Source organism: Chrysemys picta, chromosome 17, assembly GCF_011386835.1.
Source record: "Chrysemys picta bellii isolate R12L10 chromosome 17, ASM1138683v2, whole genome shotgun sequence".
Taxonomy (NCBI): domain Eukaryota; kingdom Metazoa; phylum Chordata; order Testudines; family Emydidae; genus Chrysemys; species Chrysemys picta.
The window spans coordinates 21,756,992-21,779,055 of NC_088807.1; the positions used below are offsets into that span (position 1 = coordinate 21,756,992).

The 22,064-nt window shown below is 58.4% G+C and overlaps 2 protein-coding genes across 2 annotated transcripts in view; both read right to left on the bottom strand.

Moving 5' to 3' along the window:
• The window catches only part of LOC135976217 (immunoglobulin superfamily member 1-like), a 51,314-nt gene extending 40,395 nt beyond the window's left edge, over nt 1-10,919 (bottom strand). The window contains exons 1-4 of the mRNA XM_065570961.1: nt 8,701-10,919; nt 8,100-8,127; nt 7,755-7,780; nt 7,398-7,435 (exon numbers count right to left, since the gene is read on the bottom strand). The gene's annotated coding sequence lies outside the window, so the exon portion shown is untranslated. The remainder of the gene's footprint in view (nt 1-7,397; nt 7,436-7,754; nt 7,781-8,099; nt 8,128-8,700) is intronic.
• LOC112061468 (immunoglobulin superfamily member 1-like) overlaps nt 1,784-22,064 on the bottom strand; it is a 32,091-nt gene continuing 11,810 nt past the window's right edge. The window contains exons 4-9 of the mRNA XM_065570962.1: nt 12,850-13,134; nt 11,329-11,619; nt 8,701-8,829; nt 7,398-7,435; nt 6,263-6,450; nt 1,784-1,859 (exon numbers count right to left, since the gene is read on the bottom strand). Coding sequence (XP_065427034.1) covers nt 1,784-1,859; nt 6,263-6,450; nt 7,398-7,435; nt 8,701-8,829; nt 11,329-11,619; nt 12,850-13,134 — 1,007 coding nt within the window. The remainder of the gene's footprint in view (nt 1,860-6,262; nt 6,451-7,397; nt 7,436-8,700; nt 8,830-11,328; nt 11,620-12,849; nt 13,135-22,064) is intronic.

Here is a 22,064-nt window from a genome sequence, read left to right on the forward strand (position 1 = left end):
TGAACTGAGTTTTGGGGTGAAGGTTCAGGGCTCAGCTCTTTTCCTCTCCCCCGTCCCCTCTCCAACCCCTGTCCTTTACTCACATCCCAACACCCCGCTCCACCCGGCCAGCCAGAAGTTTGGAAAGGAGACGGATTGTTACGGACCAGATCCTAGAATGACTGGGTCCTACACCCTGGTATCAGATCAGCCAGACCCCCCGCCCCCCATGGGCACACACCCTGGTCTCAGGTCCCCCATTATGGGCAAACACCCTGACTGTCTCCGATACTCACCAAGGAGGAGGACGATGAGAGCAGATGCCATGACGGGGCAGTGGGGGCCCCTCACCGCGGCCACCAATGCCCTAGTGCCGAGCTCCACCCGCCTGAGGCCCAAGTGTGAGCAGAATGAGGAACTGCAGGACTCAGCAGGCTGGGTCAAACAGTACTTCCAAGCTGCCACACTTATGTCACGGAGTGTGGGGGAGTCAGGGCCCTGCACCCCCGGCGTCCTGCGATTCACCATGACTCTCAGCCAGCCAGTAAAGCAGAAGGTTTATTTAGACGACAGGAACACAGTCCAAGACAGGTCTTGCAGGCACAGACAACAGGACCCCCCACAGTTGGGTACATCTTGGGGTTCCAGGGCATCCCAGCCCCCCTTGGGAGATCAGAGCCTCGTCTGCCTCTCAGCCAGCTCCTCCAAATCTCCCTTCAGCGACCCCTCCCACAGCCTTTGTTCAGTTTCTCGGACAAAGGTGTCACCTGGCCTCCAACCCCTTCCTGGGTTCTCATGTTACATGCTCAGGTATTCTCCGTTGGTCAGTCTCCCATCCTCCAATGCAGACCATCCTAGCCACACTCCCCTCTCAGCATTCACAGACCACAGTAAGAACAGTCCCAGTTCGTCACACCTTATGTCCTAGGTTCAGCACGTCCCTATCCCCACTTTCCCGTTACAGTTGTTCTGGTAGTAACCCACGTGATGAGCAAACCCCACAGGATTTTTGGGCACTGCAGGGATCTTTAGCTTAGGTATGAGGAGCGTTGCTGCAGAGCTAATGGGGAAGCCAAAAAACACCCTCAACGGGGAGAGAGAGAGAGAGAGAGAGATGCAACCAGCTTAACCACAAAAGTTATTTATTGCCAGATAATAACCTCTCATGGACTCACAGATCGTGCCCACTCTTGGCCCCGTGCGGTCTGTGGGGGGTGCCCCTTTCAGTGCGACAGCCCTTCTTGGGGGTCCACTCTCTCGCGGGGGTTAAGTCCCTCCACCTCCTGGCACTGCACCTCTCTAAGCCTTAGCACGCCTGTCTCTTGCCGTGGGTCCCCTCAGGGAGTCCCCTCGCTCTGGATATCCCAGGCCTCCACTCCCGAAGGGGATGATGCAACCCTGTTCTCTAGACCGGAGCGACTCTCAGCCAGCGTAAAACAGGAGGGTTTATTGAGTGTTGAACCCAGCACAGGAAACTCTCAGGGCCTCAGGCCTGGCCTCCCTCAGCCCAGCACACCCCAGTCTCTCTGCATCCAAGTGGGATCTGCCTGCTCCCCCTCTCTAGCCCAGAGCCCCCCTGCTTCCCAGCTGGACAGCTGATATCACCGGCTCCAGGCCCTGCCTCTGTCCATGTCTTCTCTCCAGGTAAACAGGGTCGTAAACAGGGTCACCTGGGCCGCCTCTCCTCTCCGTCCCCCTCTGGCCTCTCTGGCTGGAACCAGCTGGTTAGATCACTGGGGTCCTCTCTTCACAGCCCATTGTCCTCCCTCTGTCCAGAACCGGCTGCGACTCCTGAGCTGGATCGTCAGGCGTCAGGTCTCCAGTCGCTGGGGTATCCGTAATCCAGGCCATTGGCTGGGGTCCCAAGTTCGCTCTCCGATCTGGAAAAACAAGGAAAACACAAGAAAATCCCCCACTTCGTCACATCACCATAGGGGAGCCAAACAAACAAAACAGCTATAATAGTAAATCTAACTTAAATTTGATTATAAAAGGTTTAGAAAACTAGAACTGATCACACACATCAGGGTCAGAAGGCTACACCTAGAGAGAGAGATAGAGAGAGAGCTGGGTTCTCACCACTCCGTGAAGCTTGAATCGATTGGGGGTCCAGGTGGTGGTGGTAGCTGAGGATCCGGAGTGCTGGAGACAGGCAGAGCCCCCAGCACGATCGGTCAGGAGAAGATAACGTCCCAATGGAACTGATGCAGGTTTTGGATCCAGGCATCAGAGCACTGACTTGAGCATGGGAAGGGATTTTTTTAGGGCAAGAACAATGGTTCGAGGGAGAACACTAGGTGTGTTTGTGAGTAAACTGATGGCTCAAGGGAGAAGACCAAAGTTGTTTTGTTCAGGCTAGACAATAGGAGCTGATCATTCCTGGCCATGGACGGTGTTCCTTGGAGGGAGTTCAGAATGCAATTAGGGAACTTTAGTATTTTGGATACCAATAAAGGATTTATTACTAGAATTGGTCTGATAACTGCTGAGCTGGGGGTGGGCAGGGATGGGCTCATTAACATCTGGAGCAGAGATCCCCCATCATGCCGTGCTTCCCTGCTTCACTGGTCCCAGAGTTCCCTGCGGTTCTTGCCGTGGAATCTCTGGTCTCCACTCTGTAGCTGATGGAGATGCCTCCTTGTCTCATCTCCCATGCAAATGAGGCCAGGGGAGGTTCCTTAATCCTGTCACCCTTGTCCCAGGGGTTTCGGTGGGTCTCCCACGGCCTTTCCATTGGTGTTTGTAAGTCTGTCGTCTGATCGGCTTTGGTGCAAGCAGAGGCTGGGGGTGGGGAGGTCGAGGTCTTTCGTGAGCCAGACAGGCTGGGTACTGCGCCCTGGTTCCCCAAGAACACAGAGCTGATAGGGAACAGGGTGGAGGGACCTGGCCAACCTCCTTCGCAGGTAGCGTCACTGCAGACGCTATTCTTAGCGCAGTGGTGTGAGACAGAGACGGGACAGAGGGGTGGGGGGGTTGTGGTTTCTGGTCCCCCATAATGGGATGGGGAGGGATAAATTTAGATCCTAAGTTGCTAAAGCAGCACCCGAAAAATGCATGAAAAGGGGAAGTGTGAGCAGAGCAGGTGCTCGCTTGCTGATTCTGCTCCTGCCAGTGAAACTCAGCGTAAACCTGATTCCCTGGCAGCGACCCTGTAATATCCATCACACGTTGTCTCTAATCTGCAGGTGAAATCTAGTGCGGTCAAAGTAAGCAGAGGGCTTTGCAAAATGAAAGAAACCCAGGGACTGTCAACCTTGCGAAGCATCATACAGCTCACAGCTTGTCACCCTAAACCTACCCTGCAGCCTTGAGGAACGTGCATCTGGCTGAGAGCCAGGCGACCACGGGGTCTGGTCTTCTTCATGAACTAGGAGAAAATGCAGGCAGAAGCCCAGCTGCAGAGTGGGGGTATCCAGTTTATTGCACTGAGTGTAGCATGTATGATTACCTGTCCCGTGGGCGGGGGGCGTATGTGTGCATTCGGTGCAAGGAGCTCCTGGCCCTCAGGGACCACGTATGGACTCTGGAGGAGAGCCGGCTTTAGGCGGATTCCACCGATTCCCCTGAATTGGGCCCCGGCCCTAAGAGGGCCCCGCGCAGCGTCCCTGCCTAAAGCAAAGCTCTGGGGCTCTCCGGGAAGCAGCAGCTGTTGCTGCTAGGCAACGAGAGACGCTGGCCGTGGGGGGGGGGGAGCTGAGGCAGAGGCAATGGGGACTGTTGCAGGTCAGGAGGGGGGAGGGGGGAGAAGGCACATGTGCTTTGCAGCCTTCCCCTCCCCTCCCCCCGGCACTCACCTGGGGGAGACCCCTAGGGGGCTTCCGGTCCGGGTGGGAGACAGGAATCTCTGCAATGTGGACCTCACTCACCTGAGCAGCTGCTGGGGCTTCGGTCGGTGAGAGTTTGACCCTGTGATTCCCTCTAGGTGTGTAATATTGGTTTGGTTTTGTGGTTTTCGGTGGTGTTGCTGTTTGAGGGTGAGTTTGTGCCTGTGTCTGTTTCAAAACTAAACTCGGGATCATGTAACCCAGGAAGAAAGCCCCGAGCCGGTACTTAGTGCTGTGAATTCCAGGTGAGAGAGAGAGGGGGGTTTGGAGGAGGAAATCAAATACATCAAGAGGGGAGAATGCGAAAGGTCTGCAACACGGCAGGCGGAGACTTTTATCTCTCCCTTCTCCCCCGAGAGAGGGGAAACTGAGGCACGGAGTGATCTGATTCCCCTCCCCAAATCATTTTGCAAAGGAGGGGGACGGGGGGCTCCTATCCAAACCAGTTCCCTTCCCATCAGCTCTGCTTCCCCTGCTGCAAGACCACTGTAGGGGCTGAATATTTCCATTAAACTCTGGCTCCTTTGTTTGCCCTGCAACAATAAAATAGACCGGCTTGGGGGGAGGAATATTCCCCCCCCAAAGCTGTGTGGACAGTAAGTTTTTTTTTTGGAGGGGGGGGCACGATAATATTCCGGATCGATCAAACACCCAGCTCAGCTTTCTAGCCGTCCAGCAGCTCTAGGGCAGGGAAGGAAGGTGCTCTTGGTGCAGAGCGATCGCAAAACAGGGGTGAATTTAGCGGGGAGGGGTCCAGTTGAAATCCCACCTGATGCAGCCACACAGAATCTCTGGCGGCGCTAGAAGAGGCCAGGAGTGCAAGCAGGTGGCCATGGGGTGGGGGGACATTTGCCCTCAGTCCTGGGCTCTGGGATGGACTAGACTGGGTGGGTGGTGGGTTCAGTCTAGTCTTCCAGCCTGTTGCTCTCGCTGGGGTTTGTGGTTTTCATCTGGCTCCACCGAAAAGTTCAAACAAGCCCAGTAGAAAAGGGGGGTGAGAGGCGGGAAGGGGCTTGTAAGGGGTTAAAGTGACCCATCAATGAAAGAGTAAAACCAGAGTTTGACTGGGTTTCCCCCCACCCACCACTCTTGCAAACACTGGGCAAGGGGCAGCCCCAACCCCCACCGAGGCTATGGTGAGGGGCAGCAGGGGAGGAAGGAAGCCACATGTGATGGCAGTCCCCTCCCCCCCAGCACCCACCACCCCCTCTCCGGCCCCCAAACTCTGTCCCAGAGCCTGCACCCACCCCTCCGCACTCCCTCCCAGAGCCTGCACCCCTCCACCCATCCTGCACCCCACACTGTGCCCCAGCCCGGAGCCTGCACCCACCCCTCCACACTCCTTCCCAGAGCCTGCACCCCTCCACCCATCCTGCACCCCACACCGTGCCCCAGCCCGGAGCCTGCACCCAAACTCTGTCCCACTCAGCCCTGGGCAAAGCTCTCCTTGGCTGGCTCCCAGCCCCTCTCCAAGGATTGCAGCTGTCTGGAAGTGCCTGCCTTCCACACCTTCCTCATTCACACCTCATTCATTCAACAGGACAATTGATTACAAAGTTGGGGAAGAACTTAGTCTACTTCTAGCAAAAAGACATTTTTCTTTTACCTTAATTATACTACCTTAGGGGCCAGCTATAACATTACCAAGTTCAATACAAAGTCATATAAAAGTTATACAACAATGCATAATGCAGAGATTTATCTACAACTGCACTGATTGACTGCTGTGTGCAGTAAGATAGTGACCCCTGGGTCTTTGAATGAGGCTTTATACTTGGGGGGGGCGAGCTGCGAGCGGGTGGGCAAGCGGCCGGTGGGCAAAGAGGCAAGCAGTGAGCCAGCAGGGGTTCTAGGGGCGGGCATGGGGGTTTCTGGCAGGGGAGGGAGAAGGTGAAAGGAGGCAAGTGGTGGGTGGGCGACTGACTAGGAGGGACACAGCAAGCCAGCGGGGGGCTAGGGGGTGAAGAGGGGTGTGATGGTGGGGCCGAGCGGGGAGGGGTCGGGTCCTATTTTACTGCTGTGATCTGGTCACCCTATGTCACCCCCCTCCCCAAACCTTCCTTTTCTTCCTTTTGGGCCCACAGCTGTTTCGGCGGGGCGGCGCTGGGGAAGCAGAGTTTGTTTCCGTGGGCCGGGAGGCGCTGGGGGGAGGGGAGGAGGGCACAATTTTATATTAAGGAAATATTTTATAAATTTTAATAAAATAAACATTATTGAAGAAAATCAGTTTGTACAACTATCAAAACATGAATTATTTTCCTAATATGAAAGTGAAAATCAGCTAATTAATAAATAATTTTGTTATTATTTATATAGTCATGGAAAGTAAATAATACATGGAAGAAATGAAAGGGTTCTTTTTAAGTGGCTTTTTTTTTAGTCATCCCTGCTGGGGCCCCGTCGAAACTGTTCGAATTGGGCCCCGCACTTCCTAATGCCGGCCCTGCCCCTGGGTTCACGCCATGGGGGTGGGTGGGGGGCGCTTCTGCACCCTGGGGGCTCTACCCGTCAGGCCCTTGCTCATGTTGATGGTGGCATACAGGACGGGCTCGGGGGCAGGGGCCGGGCCCCCCCGCTTGGCCTGCAGCACCTGGCCGTCCAGCTCGGCGTAGGTGAGTCCCTCGGCGCCGGGGTCGGTCTCCTGGGGCTGGGAGGGGAGAGAGACACCGGAGTGTGTGTGTGTGTGTGTGTGTGTGTGTGTGCATGCGCCAACACACACACCAGACAGTTCTGATCCCAGACACCAGGGGGCAGCGATGCCCAGGGCTGGCTCCAGGCACCAGCCCACCAAGCATGTGCTTGGGGCAGCGCCTGGAGGGGGGCGGCGCAGCGGGGCGCTCCGGCCCGAGAATGGGACCGTGACTGGGCTCGCCGCCCTCCCCGCAGCGCTCCGGTCCGGGAGAGCGGGGCCCCGTCCGGGCTCGCTGCCCTCCCCCCGGTGTTCCGGCCGGTCGGGGATTGCAGGCCCACGGCCGGGCTCGGCACCTTCCCCTGCCGCGCTGTGGAGGGCGGGAGAGGGGGGGCGGCGGATGGCTTTTTCGCCTAGGGCGGCAAAAAAGCCAGAGCCAGCCCTGGCAGTGCCCCCCAAACCCCACCCCATGCACAGTTGCTCTGACACGCTGTCCTGTCCAGCTCCGGAGAGCTGCTCTTCCCCCCAGCAGGGAATCCAGCAACACCCCCTTCCCCCCCCAACTCCAGCCCACAAAGCCCCATGGGGCAGAGATCAGGGAAATTCCCCCTCCCCTCCCCCGGCACCTACCCTCCATGGAATTCCACTGACCCTCCCCAAATCTCAGACAAATGCAAACGTTTGGAGGAAGGTTTGAGGGGGTCAAGGTGTGTTTTGGGGGTGCAGGGTCAGGCTCTTATTCTCTGTGCTCTGGGTCTCCCGCCCCTCTCAGGGGGGAGCCCGTTGTTGATCCCCAGCTCCGGTGTCTGCCCTGAGGGGGAACGGGGGGGGGCAGGCAGAGTCGGGGGGGCCGGCGTCTGAACATGGCTCTAGTGAGACCTGTGCAGGGCTGGATGGTGTGTGTGGGGGGGGAGGCTGGATGCTGCATTGGTGCTGGGGGTGGTGGAGGAGTGGGGGGCACTTACCAGGACATCCATCTGCTTCCCTTCAGCCACAAGGGCGTCTGTGGAATAGAGACACCCAGATCAGTGAGCGGCTGGGCCCAGATCAGGGCCCCGGGCCCAGGCCCCCACCCCACCTCTGAGCCGTTCGCAGACTGGCCTGCCTGCCCCCCGGCATACTGGGGTGGGGCAGGGTCACAAGCCCCATGGTGCAGTGGGGGAAACTGAGGCACAAAGGGGGGCAGGGGCGCCCCCAAAGGAGCACAGTGAATCAAGGCTGCACCCCACATCAGCATGCCCCCCCCACACAGGATGTGGCCCCTGCCAGGGGCACCCGCCCCTCCCCCCTGCTCCATGGCTGCCCCCTCATGTGTGACTTACAGACTGTGGCTGCAGCCTCGGACTCCCTACGGGGAGAAAGAGAGAGAGATAGTAACAGAACCCAGGAGTCCTGGCTCCCAGCCCCCCTCATCTATCCATTAGGCCTCACTCCCCTCCCAGAGCCAGAGAGAGAACCCAGGAGTCCTGGCTCCCAGCCGACTCCAATCTAACCATTAGACCCCACTCCCTTCCCAGAGCTAGGGAGACAACCCAGGAGTTCTGCCTCCCAGACCTCTTGATCTAACCATTAGATCCTAGTCGTCACTCTGAGCCGGGGAGAGAACCCAGGAGTCCTGTGTCCTGGGGCAGGTAGATCGGGGGTGGGGAGCGGAGCTGGGGTCTCACCTGCTCTGTCTCGGGGCTGGTCCTTTCTCTGCGGAGACACAAAGCAGAATCGTCCATGAGTCGACCCAGATCCCGTGTACCAGCCCTGCCCCTCAGCCCTACAGGGCATCTGGGATGGGGGGGTTCAGGAGAGAGCCCCCCCCCCGCTGCTCTGCCTGGGGAGCACCTCACCCTCCAGCTGCTGAACCTGGATACCCTAGAGACAGACTGAGCCCAGCTCCCTGGACCACAGCGCCCAGTAGTGAGCCCTCTGCCCCACCCCCTGCAGCACAGCACCCCCTAGTGAGCCCTCTGCCCCACCCCCTGCAGCACCGTGTCCCCTAGTGAGCCCGCTGCCCCACCCCCTGCAGCACAGCACCCCCTAGTGAGCCCGCTGCCCCACCCCCTGCAGCATCGTGTCCCCTAGTGAGCCTATACCCTTTGCAGCCCAGCGCCCCCTAGTGCTGCCCAGGGGCTTTGGGGCCAGCTCTCACTGCCAGGGGAGAGCACCTCCTGCTGGGCCCCTGCCCCACCCCCTGGGTTTCCTTCCCTGTCTCCCATCCAAGCCATGACCCCTCCCAGTGGTGGGTTTAACCCTTCCCTCGCTGGGCAGGGCACTCACTTCCTCGGGTTCTTCTGTAGCAGACAAAGGCCAGGAGGAGGAGGAGGAGGAGGAGGCCGACAGCCGCCGCGCTCACCCCGGCAATGATGCTGCAGGTCAGAACCGATGCTGCGTTTGATACAGGTCCACCTGGGAAGCAGCACCAGGCCGTGAACACTGGGAGTGGCTGGTTCGTTACCTGTTACCTCAGCCCCTCCCCCTCGAGGACCCAGGGACCCACAGCAGAACATTCTATGGGGCTAGTGGGGGGGCAGGAGCAGAGGGGATTCTGGGCAATGGTGATATGGGGGGGTCACTCCCAATAGCAGAGGGCTGTACTGGGGTGGGGGCAGGGTGTGTGTGGGGGCTGTACCTCAGGCCCCTGGGAAGCCAGCTGGGCCCAGATCCCGCAGCAAACCCCCACTTGGGTCCTACCCCTGTCCTGGGAATTTCTCAGCAGCTTCATCTCACTTCTGCGTAGGAATCATATGGGTGGGGGATGGCAGTGGAGAGGGCTTCTGGCAGGGAGGGTGCTTTGAGATCATTGCTAGAGCCATGCCCTGCTGAAGTGAAGTAACAGTGCTGTCATTGCAACAACCATCATTAGGTTCCAGAGTCAACATGTCACTCTGGATCGGTGGGTTCAAGTGTTAACACCATGTCTATCTGGATTGAGAGGTTCCAGAGTTAATGCCGCACTGGGCAGCACCCCAGCGAAGGGGGAGCCCTGCTTCTGAGCCATTCACCCAGTCTGTCTGCAGACTCAGGCAGACAGATGGGATACACGGGATCATTATCCATGGCTCTCTGGCCCCAGCGCCGTTCTCCCAGGGGAATACACACTGAGCTGTGCCCCACACAGGTGGCTTTGTGGTGCCAGTGAGCAGCACAGCATCCCGGTTTGTGGTCTGGCTGGGTGTGGGGCTGGGAGCAGGGATGCTGAGCCAGGCCCCTCACCTGCTATCACCAGCTCCAAGGGGCAGGCGGAGACAGGCTGTGAGACACAGACCCTGGCACGGTCACTGCGCCCCGTCCCCACAGCCCGGCCCCAGTGATGAGGCTGATACAGGGGCCTGCAGGGAGAGTCTCCTGGATGCTTTTCCCCCAAATCCAAGACCGAGAGAGCTGGGATAGCGACACAAGAGACATGGGGTCCCCCACCCCTCAGCAGGGCAATGGCGCGGATCCATCTGCCAGGATCCTGTGGAGGGGTGGCTGGGGCAGGGCAAGGAGACGCCGAGGGGACCTAGAGGCCAATTGCGTTTTATCTCCATCAGCTGGGGAAGGAGAAATCAGTTGAGAGGGGAATGATCACAAGTGAATCAGAGTTGGCTGGTGTAGCAGGAACTGCTGGGTAGGGTCACACTGGGAACTATTGCTGAGCTCGCCTGGACAGTAACTGCCATTGGCTGAATTCAACCCACTTCCTGGGCAACAATTTACATTCCTGGAGCACCAGGATCTGGCGTTAGAACGTCCAAGGCACTAGGCCAGAACCCACCGCTCTACGGTCCCTTCGCGGCTTCTCTGTCCTTAGGCTGGTTTGTTGTGTCTTGAGCCATCCCCTTGCGCCGTCTCTGTTTGCTGCTCTGAGTTCCAGCTCAGATACCTGCAGCTATTTCTCCAGGCGATGGGTCGGCTTCTCAATCGAACAACTGTCCCTCCGCTGCTTTTTCTAGAGTCCCTTTGCTCTCGGACAATTTCTTTCCTCATGTCGCTTCCCCTGAAGGTGCTGGGGGGACGTTTTATCTGTACTATTAGTTTTACTTTCACTACAGCTCACTTCCTCCTCATTTCTTCAGCCCGTTTCTCTTTGCTCACAGCTAGTTTCTGTCACGTTTCATTCGTGCTTTACTTCTCCTGCGGTTTTCTAACAATTGCTTTGTAACTTAGAGACTCTTTTTTCTTTGTGTTTCACAGCCTGGTTCTTCCTCTAACTTTCCCCCTCACACCTCTGTCTGTCCTCTGTCTGCCTCCTCCTGTTCCTGCCATCTCTGTCCCTTCTCAACGGGACTTTCTCCCTGACAGCTCTCTGCCTGGCCCCTTCGATGACACAACTAGGCCACCTGGTCCCTTTCCACTGGCTCCCCACTCGCAGGATCCCTGCATTGCTGGTGCAGGTTTCTACCTCGCTGGCTGCTGGTGTCTCTCTCCCGGTGTCTGGGCCCCACATACCCCTAGTAACACCAGCCATTCTCCCCACCCAGCCCCAGCCCTTTGTGGCTCTCCCATGGAAGCGGCTCCTTGAGCAGAATGTTTAACTGGCCGAGGAGGCCCCCTTCCCTGCCCCCAGGCCAGCTAGAACCCCGAGCCCAACCCCTGCCACCAGAGCAACCCCAGTCCGGCCCCAGTCCCGGGTCAGCCCCACCAGCCAACTGACCAGGCCCCAGCCATGCTATGCCGAGTGACCCCAGCCCTGTGCTAGGCCTGAGCAGCCCCCAGCCCCCGACACCAGCCCAGCATCCCTCAGCAGCAGCTCCATATTATACCGGTCACCTGTGCCGTCTCCGCTCCGCAGCCGGGCGTCCCTCTGCTGGGCCCAGAGCTCAGGACACAGCCTGGCTCTGAGCATCCCATCAGCATGGAGCCCCTGCGAGGGTCCGGCTGGGTGTGGGGCTGGGAGCGGGGACACCGAGCCGAGCCCCTTACCTGCTACCACCAGCTGCACGGGGTCGCTGGGCTGCGAGGAGATGAAGGGCTCTGATCGGTTCCGGTAGCTGCAGCTGTAGCTCCCTGCGTGCTGCCGGCCCACGGTGGGGATGCGGAACTCAGCCCCGTCCCCAGCAGGGTCCATGTGTCGCGGCGGGTTCAGGTCTCCAGCCTTGTGCAGGAAGAACGTCACGTCCTGGCACTGCCCCTGACACCGGATGGTGACGTTTGCCCCTGGGGCGGTGACCCCAGTGGGGCTCAGAGAGATGGAGGGTCTGGGTAAGTTGGGATCTGCGCACAGGAGACAGGCTGTGAGAGCCAGTCCCGGGCGGACACCCACCCAGACCCCTCCTCCCTGGCCGGCTGCAGTCATGGACAGATCCAAGGGCCCCGGGCAGGGATTCTCTCCCAGATCCCAGAGTTTCCCCCACCCAGAATCCCGGCCCTGCGAGCTGGGCTCCCAGCCCCACAGACACCGAGCCGATGCTCCCTAGTTCTTGGGATCCTCATATGCCCGAGTCACGGGCTTGTCTCTGGCCCCCGGCACCGCAGTGCCCGAGCTCCACACAGGAAGGGAGTCAGCCCCCTGGGAGGCAGACAGGGGTCTTTATCCCCATTCTACACAGAGGGAAACTGAGGCACAGACAGATTCACTTTCCTTAGTGAGCTCCTGGGGGCAGGGATTGTCTCTTCACTCTGTGTTTATGCAGCGCCTGGCACAACGGGGCCCTGATCATGGCGGGGGCCCTAAATGCTCCCCCAACACAAGGGATCCAGCGCTATTGAGGCTAGCGTTTGCAGAGATCTCCGATAACTGTGGGCATCTGTGTTTGTGGGCACTCGATCTGAGATCCCCCACAAATATTGAGGCCCCCCCACGAGGAAGGACACTTTTGAAAACTGCGATGTGCTCCCATTACACAGACTCTGTGGCTGCGCCAGGAGCTAGGCCAGATCTCCTGGGTCCCAGCCCAGCGCTGTGTCCACCAAGGCACCGCTTCTCCTGCAGCCCAAGACTCATTCAGCCCTGGCTGGAGCACTGCCTGGGGCGGGGCCTGGAGCACAGAGGGGAGGGGATCACGGGATTAAATAGCGACTCACGGTTCCTACGCACAAGGGGCAGCGTTAAAGTCAGCTCCCTGCCCCAAGTCTCCAGGGGCTGCTGCTCCCCCCTGGCTGGGGAACCCCCCAGTGACTCCATCCCCGCTCCCCGGGGGGGGAGGGATAGCTCAATGGTTTGAGCATTGGCCTGCTAAACCCAGGGTTGTTAGTTCAATCCTTGAGGGGGCCACTTGGGGATCTGGGGCAAAATCAGTACTTGGTCCTGAAGGCAGGGGGCTGGACTCGATGACCTTTCAAGGTCCCTTCCAGTTCTAGGAGATGGGATATCTCCCCGGCCAGGTGTCCCCTCTGCTGGATCAGGGCTCAGGGCAGAGCCTGGCTCTGAGCGTCCCATTGGCACTGAGCCCCCGGGAGGGTCTGGCTGGGGGTGGGGCTGGGAACGGGGACGCCGAGCCGGGCCTCTCACCACCAGCTCCACCGGGTCGCTGGGGTACGACACGTTGAACGGCTCCGATCTGCTGTGATAGGAGCAGCTGTAGCTCCCGCCGTCCTCCCGGCTCACGTTGCTGATGGGAAACACAACCTCAAACTCGTCCGTATCCACAGGTGGGAAATGGCGTCGCTCTTTATTCAGCACGAACCGCATGCCCCGGTGCTGCCCCCGACACCAGACGCTCACGACTCCCCCCAGGGAGACCCCCCCGCTGGGTCTCAGGTAGATGCTGGGTTTGGGGTAGCTGGGCTCTGCAGTGGGAAGCAGACAGGCCGTGAGACGCAGGCCCCGTCACTCAGTCCTGGGGCCTGTCTTCACCACGCGGCCTCAGTGGTGGGTCAGACCCGGCGGCCTTGGGACGGGCTCCTGGATGCCTTTCCACAGGGGCCAGAGTTTCCTCTGAGCCCTGGGCTAACAGCATGAGACACGGAGCAACCCCAGCCCCTGGTGGCCCAGAGCTCTGCTCCCTCGTGGGTGACAGGCCAGGACAGTCTCCAGGGTCCCTTCACTCCCTGGCTCCTCTGCTGGGAGGGGGCTGGGAGCCAGGACTCCTGGGTTCTGTCCCTGGCTCTGGGGGGGAGTGGGAGGTAGTGGTTAGAGCAGGGGAGGGGCTGGCTTGGGGCCAGGATTCCTGGGTTCTGTCCCTGGCTCTGGGAGGGGAGTGAGGTCTAGTGGGGAGAGCAGGGAGGATGGGGCCAGGACTGCTGTGTTCTGTGCACAGCACCACCCCTGACTTGTAGCTCACAGGGGGAGTTTGGGTGGAGTTTTTGGGAAGGTTCAGGGCTCAGTTTCTCTTCCTCCACCGGATCCCGGACCCTTTCTGATGTTAATATCCTCCCCACAGACTGATACTCACCTCCCAACACCCAGCTGTGCCCGGCCAGAGAGCAGCCTGAAAAGGAAATTGGTGTTAGGGACCAGATCCCAGAGCACCTGGATCCTACATCCTGGTCCCACATCCCCCGCATGGACACAAGCCCTGGTCTCAGATCCCACCTTATGGGCACACGCCCTGGCTATCTCCGATACTCACCGAGGAGGAGGACGCTGAGAGCAGATGCCATGATGGGACAGTGGGGACCCCTCAGGGCTGCCACTAACACCCCAGTGCCGAGCTCCACCCAGCCTGAGGCCCGAATGTGAGCGGAATGAGGAACTGCACCGGGGGCTGCAGCCCCAGGAAGCCCGTGATGCACTCGGCCCCTTTCCGCCCCATCAGATGGTTTATCTGCAATCTCCAGCCCAAATCTACTGTGGTCAGAGCAAAGCCAGCTCCCTGCAGAGCCCAGCAAACCACATCCCCTCCTGCAGCTGCCCAGCCCCCTCCCCATCACCTCCGAGCCCCACATGGGAGCTGCCCAGTCCGGGGACTAGCTGGGAATGACGCAATCTCAGGAGGCCTCAAGAGGTGCCCAGCTGCCCTGACCTTTTCCAACAGGCCCGTCTAGCCTCCCTGGAGCAGCAGCTCAGAGTAGAGGAGGGCTCTCTCTCCTCCCCGCTCCCTAAAGTAGCATCCCTCTCCCATGAAGTGGGACAGAGATTCCTTCCTGACCCGGTTGGGCCCAGTGCCGGCCGTGGAGCATGAGGGTGGAGGGACCTGGCCAACCTCCTTCCCAGGTAGTGTTGCTGCAGAATCTATTTTTAGCCAAGTGACGTGGCACAGGGACAGGACTGGGGCCTGGGAGAGTGGTGGTTTCTGGCCCCCGTGAGGGTGCGAGAAATGGGTAAATTTAGATCCTGAGTTGTTAAAGGAACAGCCGTAAAATCCACGAAAGAGGAAGTCTGCCCAGAGCCGGCGCTCACTTCCTGTTTCTGCTACTGCCAGTGAAACTCTGTAAACCTGATGCCCGGCACCTACCCTGTTTATATACCCCAGTTCTCAGAGGGGAATGGGGTCTACTGATTGTTGGGCGGGGGCCTGGAGCCAGGACTCCTGGGTTCTCTCCTAGCTCTGATTGGGGCCCCGGGGGGTGGGGTCTAGTGGTTAGAGAAAAGGACACAGTTTAGAGCCAGCCCCCTAGTGGTGAAAGGCCCCGTGTCCCTTCCCCATCCCATCGCCGGGGCCGTGGGACTGCGCAGCTCAGGGCCCGGGGCAGAGCTCACAGGGGTCGATGGCTGAGCCAAGTTCCCCCCTCCCTCAGCCCAGAACCTCCAGCGGCTGCTGCTCTCCCTTGGCTGGGGAACCTCCAGTGACTCCTTCCCGGTCCCTTTGCAGGCTTCCCCTCTGCTGGGCCCAGGGCTCAGGGCAGAGCCTGGCTCTGAGTGTCCCACTGGGGCCAGGACCCCCTGAGGGCCTAGCTGGGTGTGGGGCTGGGAGCGGGGACGGGCGGGTCCCACTTGGTGCTATATTGGCAGCTGTAGATCCCTGTGTCTCTCCAGCTCATGTTGAGGATGGGAAACTCAGCCACATCCCCCACGTTAAGTCCATCGAGCGCCGTGCAGCCGGGTCTCCAACTTTACTCAGAAGGACCCTCGCTCCGTGACACTGACACTCACACTGGACGGTCACGGCTCTCCCACTGGGTGCAGGGAGATGCTGGGTTTGGGCTCTGCAGGCAGAAGGAGACAGGCTGGTCACTGCGTCCCGTCCACACAGCCCAGCCCCAGTGACAAGGCTGATACAGGGGCCTGCAGGGAGAGAGCCTCCTGGATGCTTTTCCCCCTGAATCCAAGATCGAGAGAGCTGGGCTAGCGACACAAGAGACACGGGGTCCCCCACCCCTCAGCAGGGCAACGGCGCAGATCCATCTGCAAGGAGCCCATGGAGGGGTGGCTGGGGCAGGGCAAGGAGAGGCCGAGGGGACCTAGAGGCCAATTGCATTTAATCTCCATCAGGTGGGGAAGGAGAATCAGAGTTTGTTGGTTTAGCAGGAACTGCTGTGCAGGGTCACACTGGGAACTATTGCTGACCTAGCCTGAATTAAAATGCTGCTTTGAACAATCTTCATTTAAATGAAACAAGCACAGAAACAGTTTCCTTCCCTTGCCAAAGCTGTTTTTAAACTTTCCCTTGATTTTGTAGAACTTTGTTTAACACAGAATTGTCCTGTATTGGCTTTATTATTATTATTATTATTTTGGTCTCTTCTGTTGCCTGATTGTGCACTTCCGGTTCCAGATGAGGTGTGTGGTTACCGGTCAGTTAGTAACTCTGAGCTTCCACTGTACCATCATCAGAATTAATTGTTCCCTATCAAGTCAGTTTTACGTTCATGCAATCGCAGAATGTAGAGTTAGAAAGTAAAGTGAACTAGACCAGAACCCCACTGCTCTAGGTTCCCTTCGCGGTTTCTCTGTTTTCAGCTTCTGTACGTCCTGACTTTGCAGGCAAATTTCTTAGGATGGTTCATTCTGTCTTGAGCCATCCTCTTGTGGCATCTTTGTTTGCTGTTCTGAGCAGAGTGACCAGATGTCCCGCTTTTATAGGGACAGTCCCGATATTTCTGTTGCTGCACCTCAAGGTGCTGTGCGGTCCTGCGGACGTTTTGTCCGCACTATTTGCTTTACTTTCGCTCCAGCTCACTTCCTCCTCATTTCTCCAGCCCGTTTCTCTTTGCTCACAGCTGGTTTCTGTCATGTTTCTTTCGTGTTTTACTTCTCTTGCAGTTTTCTAACAATGGCTTAGGTACTTAGAGACTCTTTTTTCTTCGTGTTTCACTGCCCGGTTCTTCCTTTAACTTTCCCCCTCATGCCTCTGTCTTTCCTCTGTCTGCCTCCTCCTGATCCTGCCATCTCTGTCCCTTCTGAAGGGGACTTTCTCCCTGACAGCTCCGTGCCTGGCCCCTTCGATGACACAACTCAGCCACCAGGTCCCTTTCCACTGGCTCCCACTCGCTGGGGCCCTGCATTTCTGGTGCTGGTTGTTACCTCGCTGGCTGCTGGTGTGTCTCTTGCAGCACTGGGCAGCCTCCCTCCAAACTCTATCAGACATTTCTGCCAGGAGGGTCCGGGGTGCGCGGGGACGTGGAGGAGGAAGGGGTGGGGGAAGGGGAGCTGCTGTCCCCTGCTGTTTTCTTTCTCCTACCAGAAAAAAAAATACCATCCCGGGCTCGAGCTCCCCACACTGCCGCTGCCCGGGAATCCTTGGGGTTCTCCCCACAGCTGTTGTTCCCAGGCTGTTTCTGAGCAGCCAACATGTGCAGCTCCCACTGCTCTTTAACCCGACAGCCCCCAGCCCCGGTGGGCATCACACAGCCAGCCCTGGAATGCAGTCACAGGCTGGGGGCGGGGCCGGCTGGGCAGCCCCTGGGCCCCGACTCCTCTGTGTGTCACCAGACCTGGGGCAACTGGGGGAGCATCCCCCGTGGAAAGGCCCCTGCTTTGCAGCTCCCCTGGGAGCAGGGATTCCCCCCTCCCTCGGCCCCGAATCTCCAGCGGCTGCTGCTCCCCCAGGCGGGGAACCCTCAGTGACTCCGTCCCCAGTCACAGGCTGGGCGTCCCCTCTGCTGAGTCCCAGGGCTCAGGGCAGAGCCTGGCGCTGAACGTACCATCAGTGCAGAGACTGACTGGGGGTGGGGCTGGGAGCGGGGACACCAAGCCGGGCCGCTCGCCTGCTACCACCAGCTCCACAGAGTCACTGGGATGCGACCAGATGGGCGGGTCCAATTGGGTGCTGTATTGGCAGCGGGAGCTTCCTCAGGTTCTCTGGTTCACATTGCAGATGGGAAACTCAGCGACGTCCCCAGCGGGGTCCGTGTCCTCCAGCACATTCGGGTTCCCATCTTTGTACAGAAGGAACCTCATGTTCTGGTGCCGACCCGGACACCGGATGGTCACAGCTCCCCCAGGGTCACCCACCTGCTGGGACTCAGGGAGATGGAGGGTTTGGGGGAGCTGAGCTCAGCAGTGAGAAGGAGACAGGCCGTGAGACAGACCCCGGCACAGTCACTGCGTCCCGTCCTCTCCGCACGGTCCCAGAGACGGGGTCCCTGGGAGAAAACCAGCCAGAGGAACCTCTCCGAGATCCTCGAGATTCCTGGGAGCTACGCCCAAAACTTCCAAGAACCTAAATCCAGAGCACCCCTCTGTACCCGTCTATCTACTTAATGGGTCCCCCAGCCCGGTGTCCCCCTCCTCATCCCTGCCCCATGGGATCAGATCCATGGTCCCATCCAGCCAGTATCGTCCCCCCACCCCCCAGATCAGACCCACAGGCCCTCACAGCCGCTGTCTTGTACCCAGCAGCCACCAGTAGCTCCTGCGTCTCTGGCAGGGGCTGGAAACCCACCGCTCTCAGGCTGGCGGCACCGGATTGGGCCAGATTGTGTCTGGTACAATGCCCAGCTCCTCCCCAGCGCCTCGCACCCGCAGATCTCACAGCACTTCGCAGAGGGGGGCAGGGCATCAGCCCCATTTTACAGGGGGGGAAACTGAGGCAAAGAGGCGGGCAGGGACTCGGCCAAGGTCCCCCAGGAAATGACAACCATACCAGGAATGGCAGCCAGCTGTCCTGAGTCCCAGTCCCAGCGCTCTCCCCACTAGGCCACACGGCCACCCAGGCAGTGTCAGCCTGGCTCAGGGCCTTAGAGAATTGGCCGGCTAGTGGCTACAGCAAAGGACTGAGATCTGGAGTAATATCCCCAGCTCCAGGAGGAGAGTGGGGTCTTGTGGGTTAGAATGAAGGGGGCTGGGAGCCAGAACTAGGGGAGTGGGGTCTAGTAGGTTACAGAAGGGGATGCTGGACACCAGGACTCCTGGGTTCTCTCCCTGGCTCCGGGAGGAGAGTGGGGCCTAGTGATTAGAGCAGGGGGTGGGGGTTGGGATCAGAGGTGCTTGGTGCTGCACAAACATGCAGTGAGAAACAGCCCCGGCCCTAAAGCAGAGCCCTGAGTATAAATAGACCCTGCAGGCACCTCACTGCATCTACAAGAAACCTATGGGCTGTGTTCTGATCTCAGCCCCATGGGGTCAATCCGGAGTCAGCCCTGACTGCACTGGGGGCAGTGCCGGGTTCTGATCTCAGCCCCCCGGGGTCAAAGCAAGGAGGTTGAACTGAGTTTTCGGGTGAAGGCTCAGGGCTCAGCTCCTCTTTTCCTCTCTCCCGTCCCTTCTCCAACCCCCATCCTTTACTCACACTCCGCTCCACCCGGCCAGCCAGAAGTTTGGAAAGGAGACGGATTGTTACGGACCAGATCCTAGAATGACTGGGTCCTACACCCTGGTATCAGATCAGCCAGACCCCCCCCCCCCATGGGCACACACCCTGGTCTCAGATCCCCCATTATGAGCACATGCCTTGGCTGTCTCCGATACTCACTGAGGAGGAGGATGGTGAGAGCAGATGCCATGACGGGGCAGTGGGGACCCCTCACCGCTGCCACCAATGCCCTAGAACCCAGCTCCACCCGCCTGAGGCCCGAGTGTGAGGGGAATGAGGAACTGCAGGACTCAGCAGACTGGGTCAAACAACACTTCCAAACTGCCACACTTATGTCCCAGGTTCAGCACGTCCCTGTCCCCACTTTCCCGTTACAGTTTTTCTGGTAGTAACCCAAGTGATGAGCAAACCCCACAGGAGTTTTGGGCGCTGCCGGGATCTGTAGCTTAGGTATGAGGAGTGTTGCTGCAGAGCTAATGGGGAAGCCAAAAAACACCCTCAACGGGGAGAGAGAGAGAGAGAGAAGCAACCAGCTTAACCACAAAAGTTATTTATTGCCAGATGTTGTGAGAGGCTACCGGTGTGGTGCTTCTGCTTTCTCCTGTTGATATCACTCAGCTGCGTGCGTGTGTTCCCTCTGTGTGCTGCCCCAGCTCTGCAGATAGCTGACACAGCAAACCCGACGAGAACCCCCAATAACCACAGAGTCTAGGAAGGTACAAAGGCACCTCGGCCAGGTTTATTGCGACCCTGACACAATTTCAGTTCCCCGTAGATTACTTAGTCTACCGGGCATACTGCTAGAAAGTGCCGCTTGGCAATGGACTCAGCTCAGTGGCGGGACTTTCCACTGCCCCCTCAGCCGGACAAAGACACCACCCCAGGGATACATTTTCATACACAGGTACAAACAAGTTACACATCACTCCTGACGTATTGAGGTGCAACCCCTCTACGTAGCAAGGTACAACCCCTCTATGCAGTAAGGTGCCGCCTCGCACCTTGTACCTGTTGGTTCGATCAAAACAACTCTATCCATCATTTTACCCTTTTGCCCCTGTCATTGGGATGGGTCGGCCTGTTCCAGTATAGTGTGTCTTGGTACCATGTTTATACTGTAACTATGCAACATCAGCCCTTTCCTTGCCAGCTTCTGTGAGCAGGGCCTGCCTCTTGCTCACAGCTTAACTTTGCTTTTATGCTAGCAAAGTCTTGACCATTACTTTAGTTCAAGCCTCAGGGCCTTTACTTACTACACCAGATAATAACCTGTCATGGACTCACAGATCGCGCCCACTCTTGGCCCCGTACGGTCCATGGGGAAACCCCCTTCAGTGAGACAGCCCTTCTCGGGGGTCCACTCTCTCGCGGGGGTTAAGCCCCTCCACCTCCTGGGATGGCACCTCTCTGAGCCTTAGCACGTCTGTCTCTTGCAGTGGGCCCCCTCAGGGAGTCCCCTCGCTCTGGATCTCCCAGGCCTCCACTCCCAGAGGGAATAATGCAACCCTGTTCTCTAGACCGGTGCCACTCTCAGCCAGTGTAAAACAGGAGGGTTATTGAGAGTTGAACCCAGCACAGGAAACTCTCAGGGCCTCAGGCCTGGCCTCCCTCAGCCCAGCACACCCCAGGCTCTCTGCATCCAAGTGGGCTCTGCCTGCTCCCCCTCTCCAGCCCAGAGCCCCCCTGCTTCCCAGATGGACATCTGATATCACTGGTCCCAAGTCCCGCCTCTGTCCACGTCTTCTCTCCAGGTAAACAGGGTCGTAAACAAGGTCATCTGGGCCGCCTCTCCTCTCCGCCCTCCTCTGGCCTCTCTGGCTGGAACCACCTGGTTAGATCACTGGGGTCCTCTTGTCGCAGCCTATTGTCCTCCCACCGTCCAGAACCGGCTGCGATTCCTGAGCTGGGTCGTCAGGCGTCAGGTCTCCAGTCGCTGGGGTATCCATCATCCAGGCCTTTGGCTGGGGTCCCAAGTTCCCTCTCCGATCTGGAAAAACAAGGAAAACACAAGAAAATTCCCCACTTCCTCACATCACCATAGGGGAGCCAAACAAACAAAACAGTTATAATATTAAATCTAACTTCAAGTTGATTATAAAAGGTTTAGAAAACTAGAACTGATCACACACGTCAGGGTCAGAAGGCTACACCTAGAGAGAGAGAGAGAGAGAGATGGGTTCTCACCACTCCGTGAAGCTTGACTCGATCGGGGGTCCCAGGTGGTGGTGGTAGCTGAGGGTCCGGAGTGCTGGAGACAGACAGAGCCCCCAGCACGATCAGTCAGGAGAAGATGACGTCCCAATGGAACTGATGGAGATTTTGGGTCCAGGCATCAGAGCACTGACTTGAGTGTGGGAAGGGGTTTTTGTAGGGCAAGAACAATGGTTCAGGGGAGACACTAGGTGTGTTTGTGGGTAAATTGATGGCTCAAGGGAAAAGACCAAAGTTGTTTTGTTCAGGCTACACAACAGGAGCTGGTCATTCCTGGCCATGGACGGTGCTCCTTGGAGGGAGCTCACAGTGCAATTAGGGAGCTTTAGTATTTTGGATACCAATCAAGGATTTATTACTAGAATTGGTCTGATAACTGCTGAGCTGCGGGTGGGCAGGCGTGGGCTCATTAACATCTGGAGAAGAGATCCCCCATCATGCACTGCTTCCCTGCTTCGCTGGTCCCAGAGTTCCCTGCGGTTCTTGCCTTGGAATCTCTGGTCTCCAGTCTGTAGCTGATGGAGATGCCTCCTTGTCCCATCTCCCATGCAGATGAGGCCAGGGGAGTTTCCTTATCCTGTCTCCCTTGTCCCAGGGGTTTTGGTGGGTCTCCCACGGCCTTTCCATTGGTGTTTGTAAGTCTGTCGTCTGATCGGCTTTGGTGCAAGCAGAGGCTGCGGGGGGCGGGCGGGGTCTTTGGTGAGTCAGACAGGCTGGGTACTGCGCCCTGGTTCCCCAAGAACACAGAGCTGATAGGGAACAGGGTGGAGGGGCCTGGCCAACCTCCTTCGCAGGTAGCGTCGCTGCAGACGCTATTCTTAGCGCAGTGGTGTGAGACAGAGACGGGACAGAGGGGTGGGGGAGTTGTGGTTT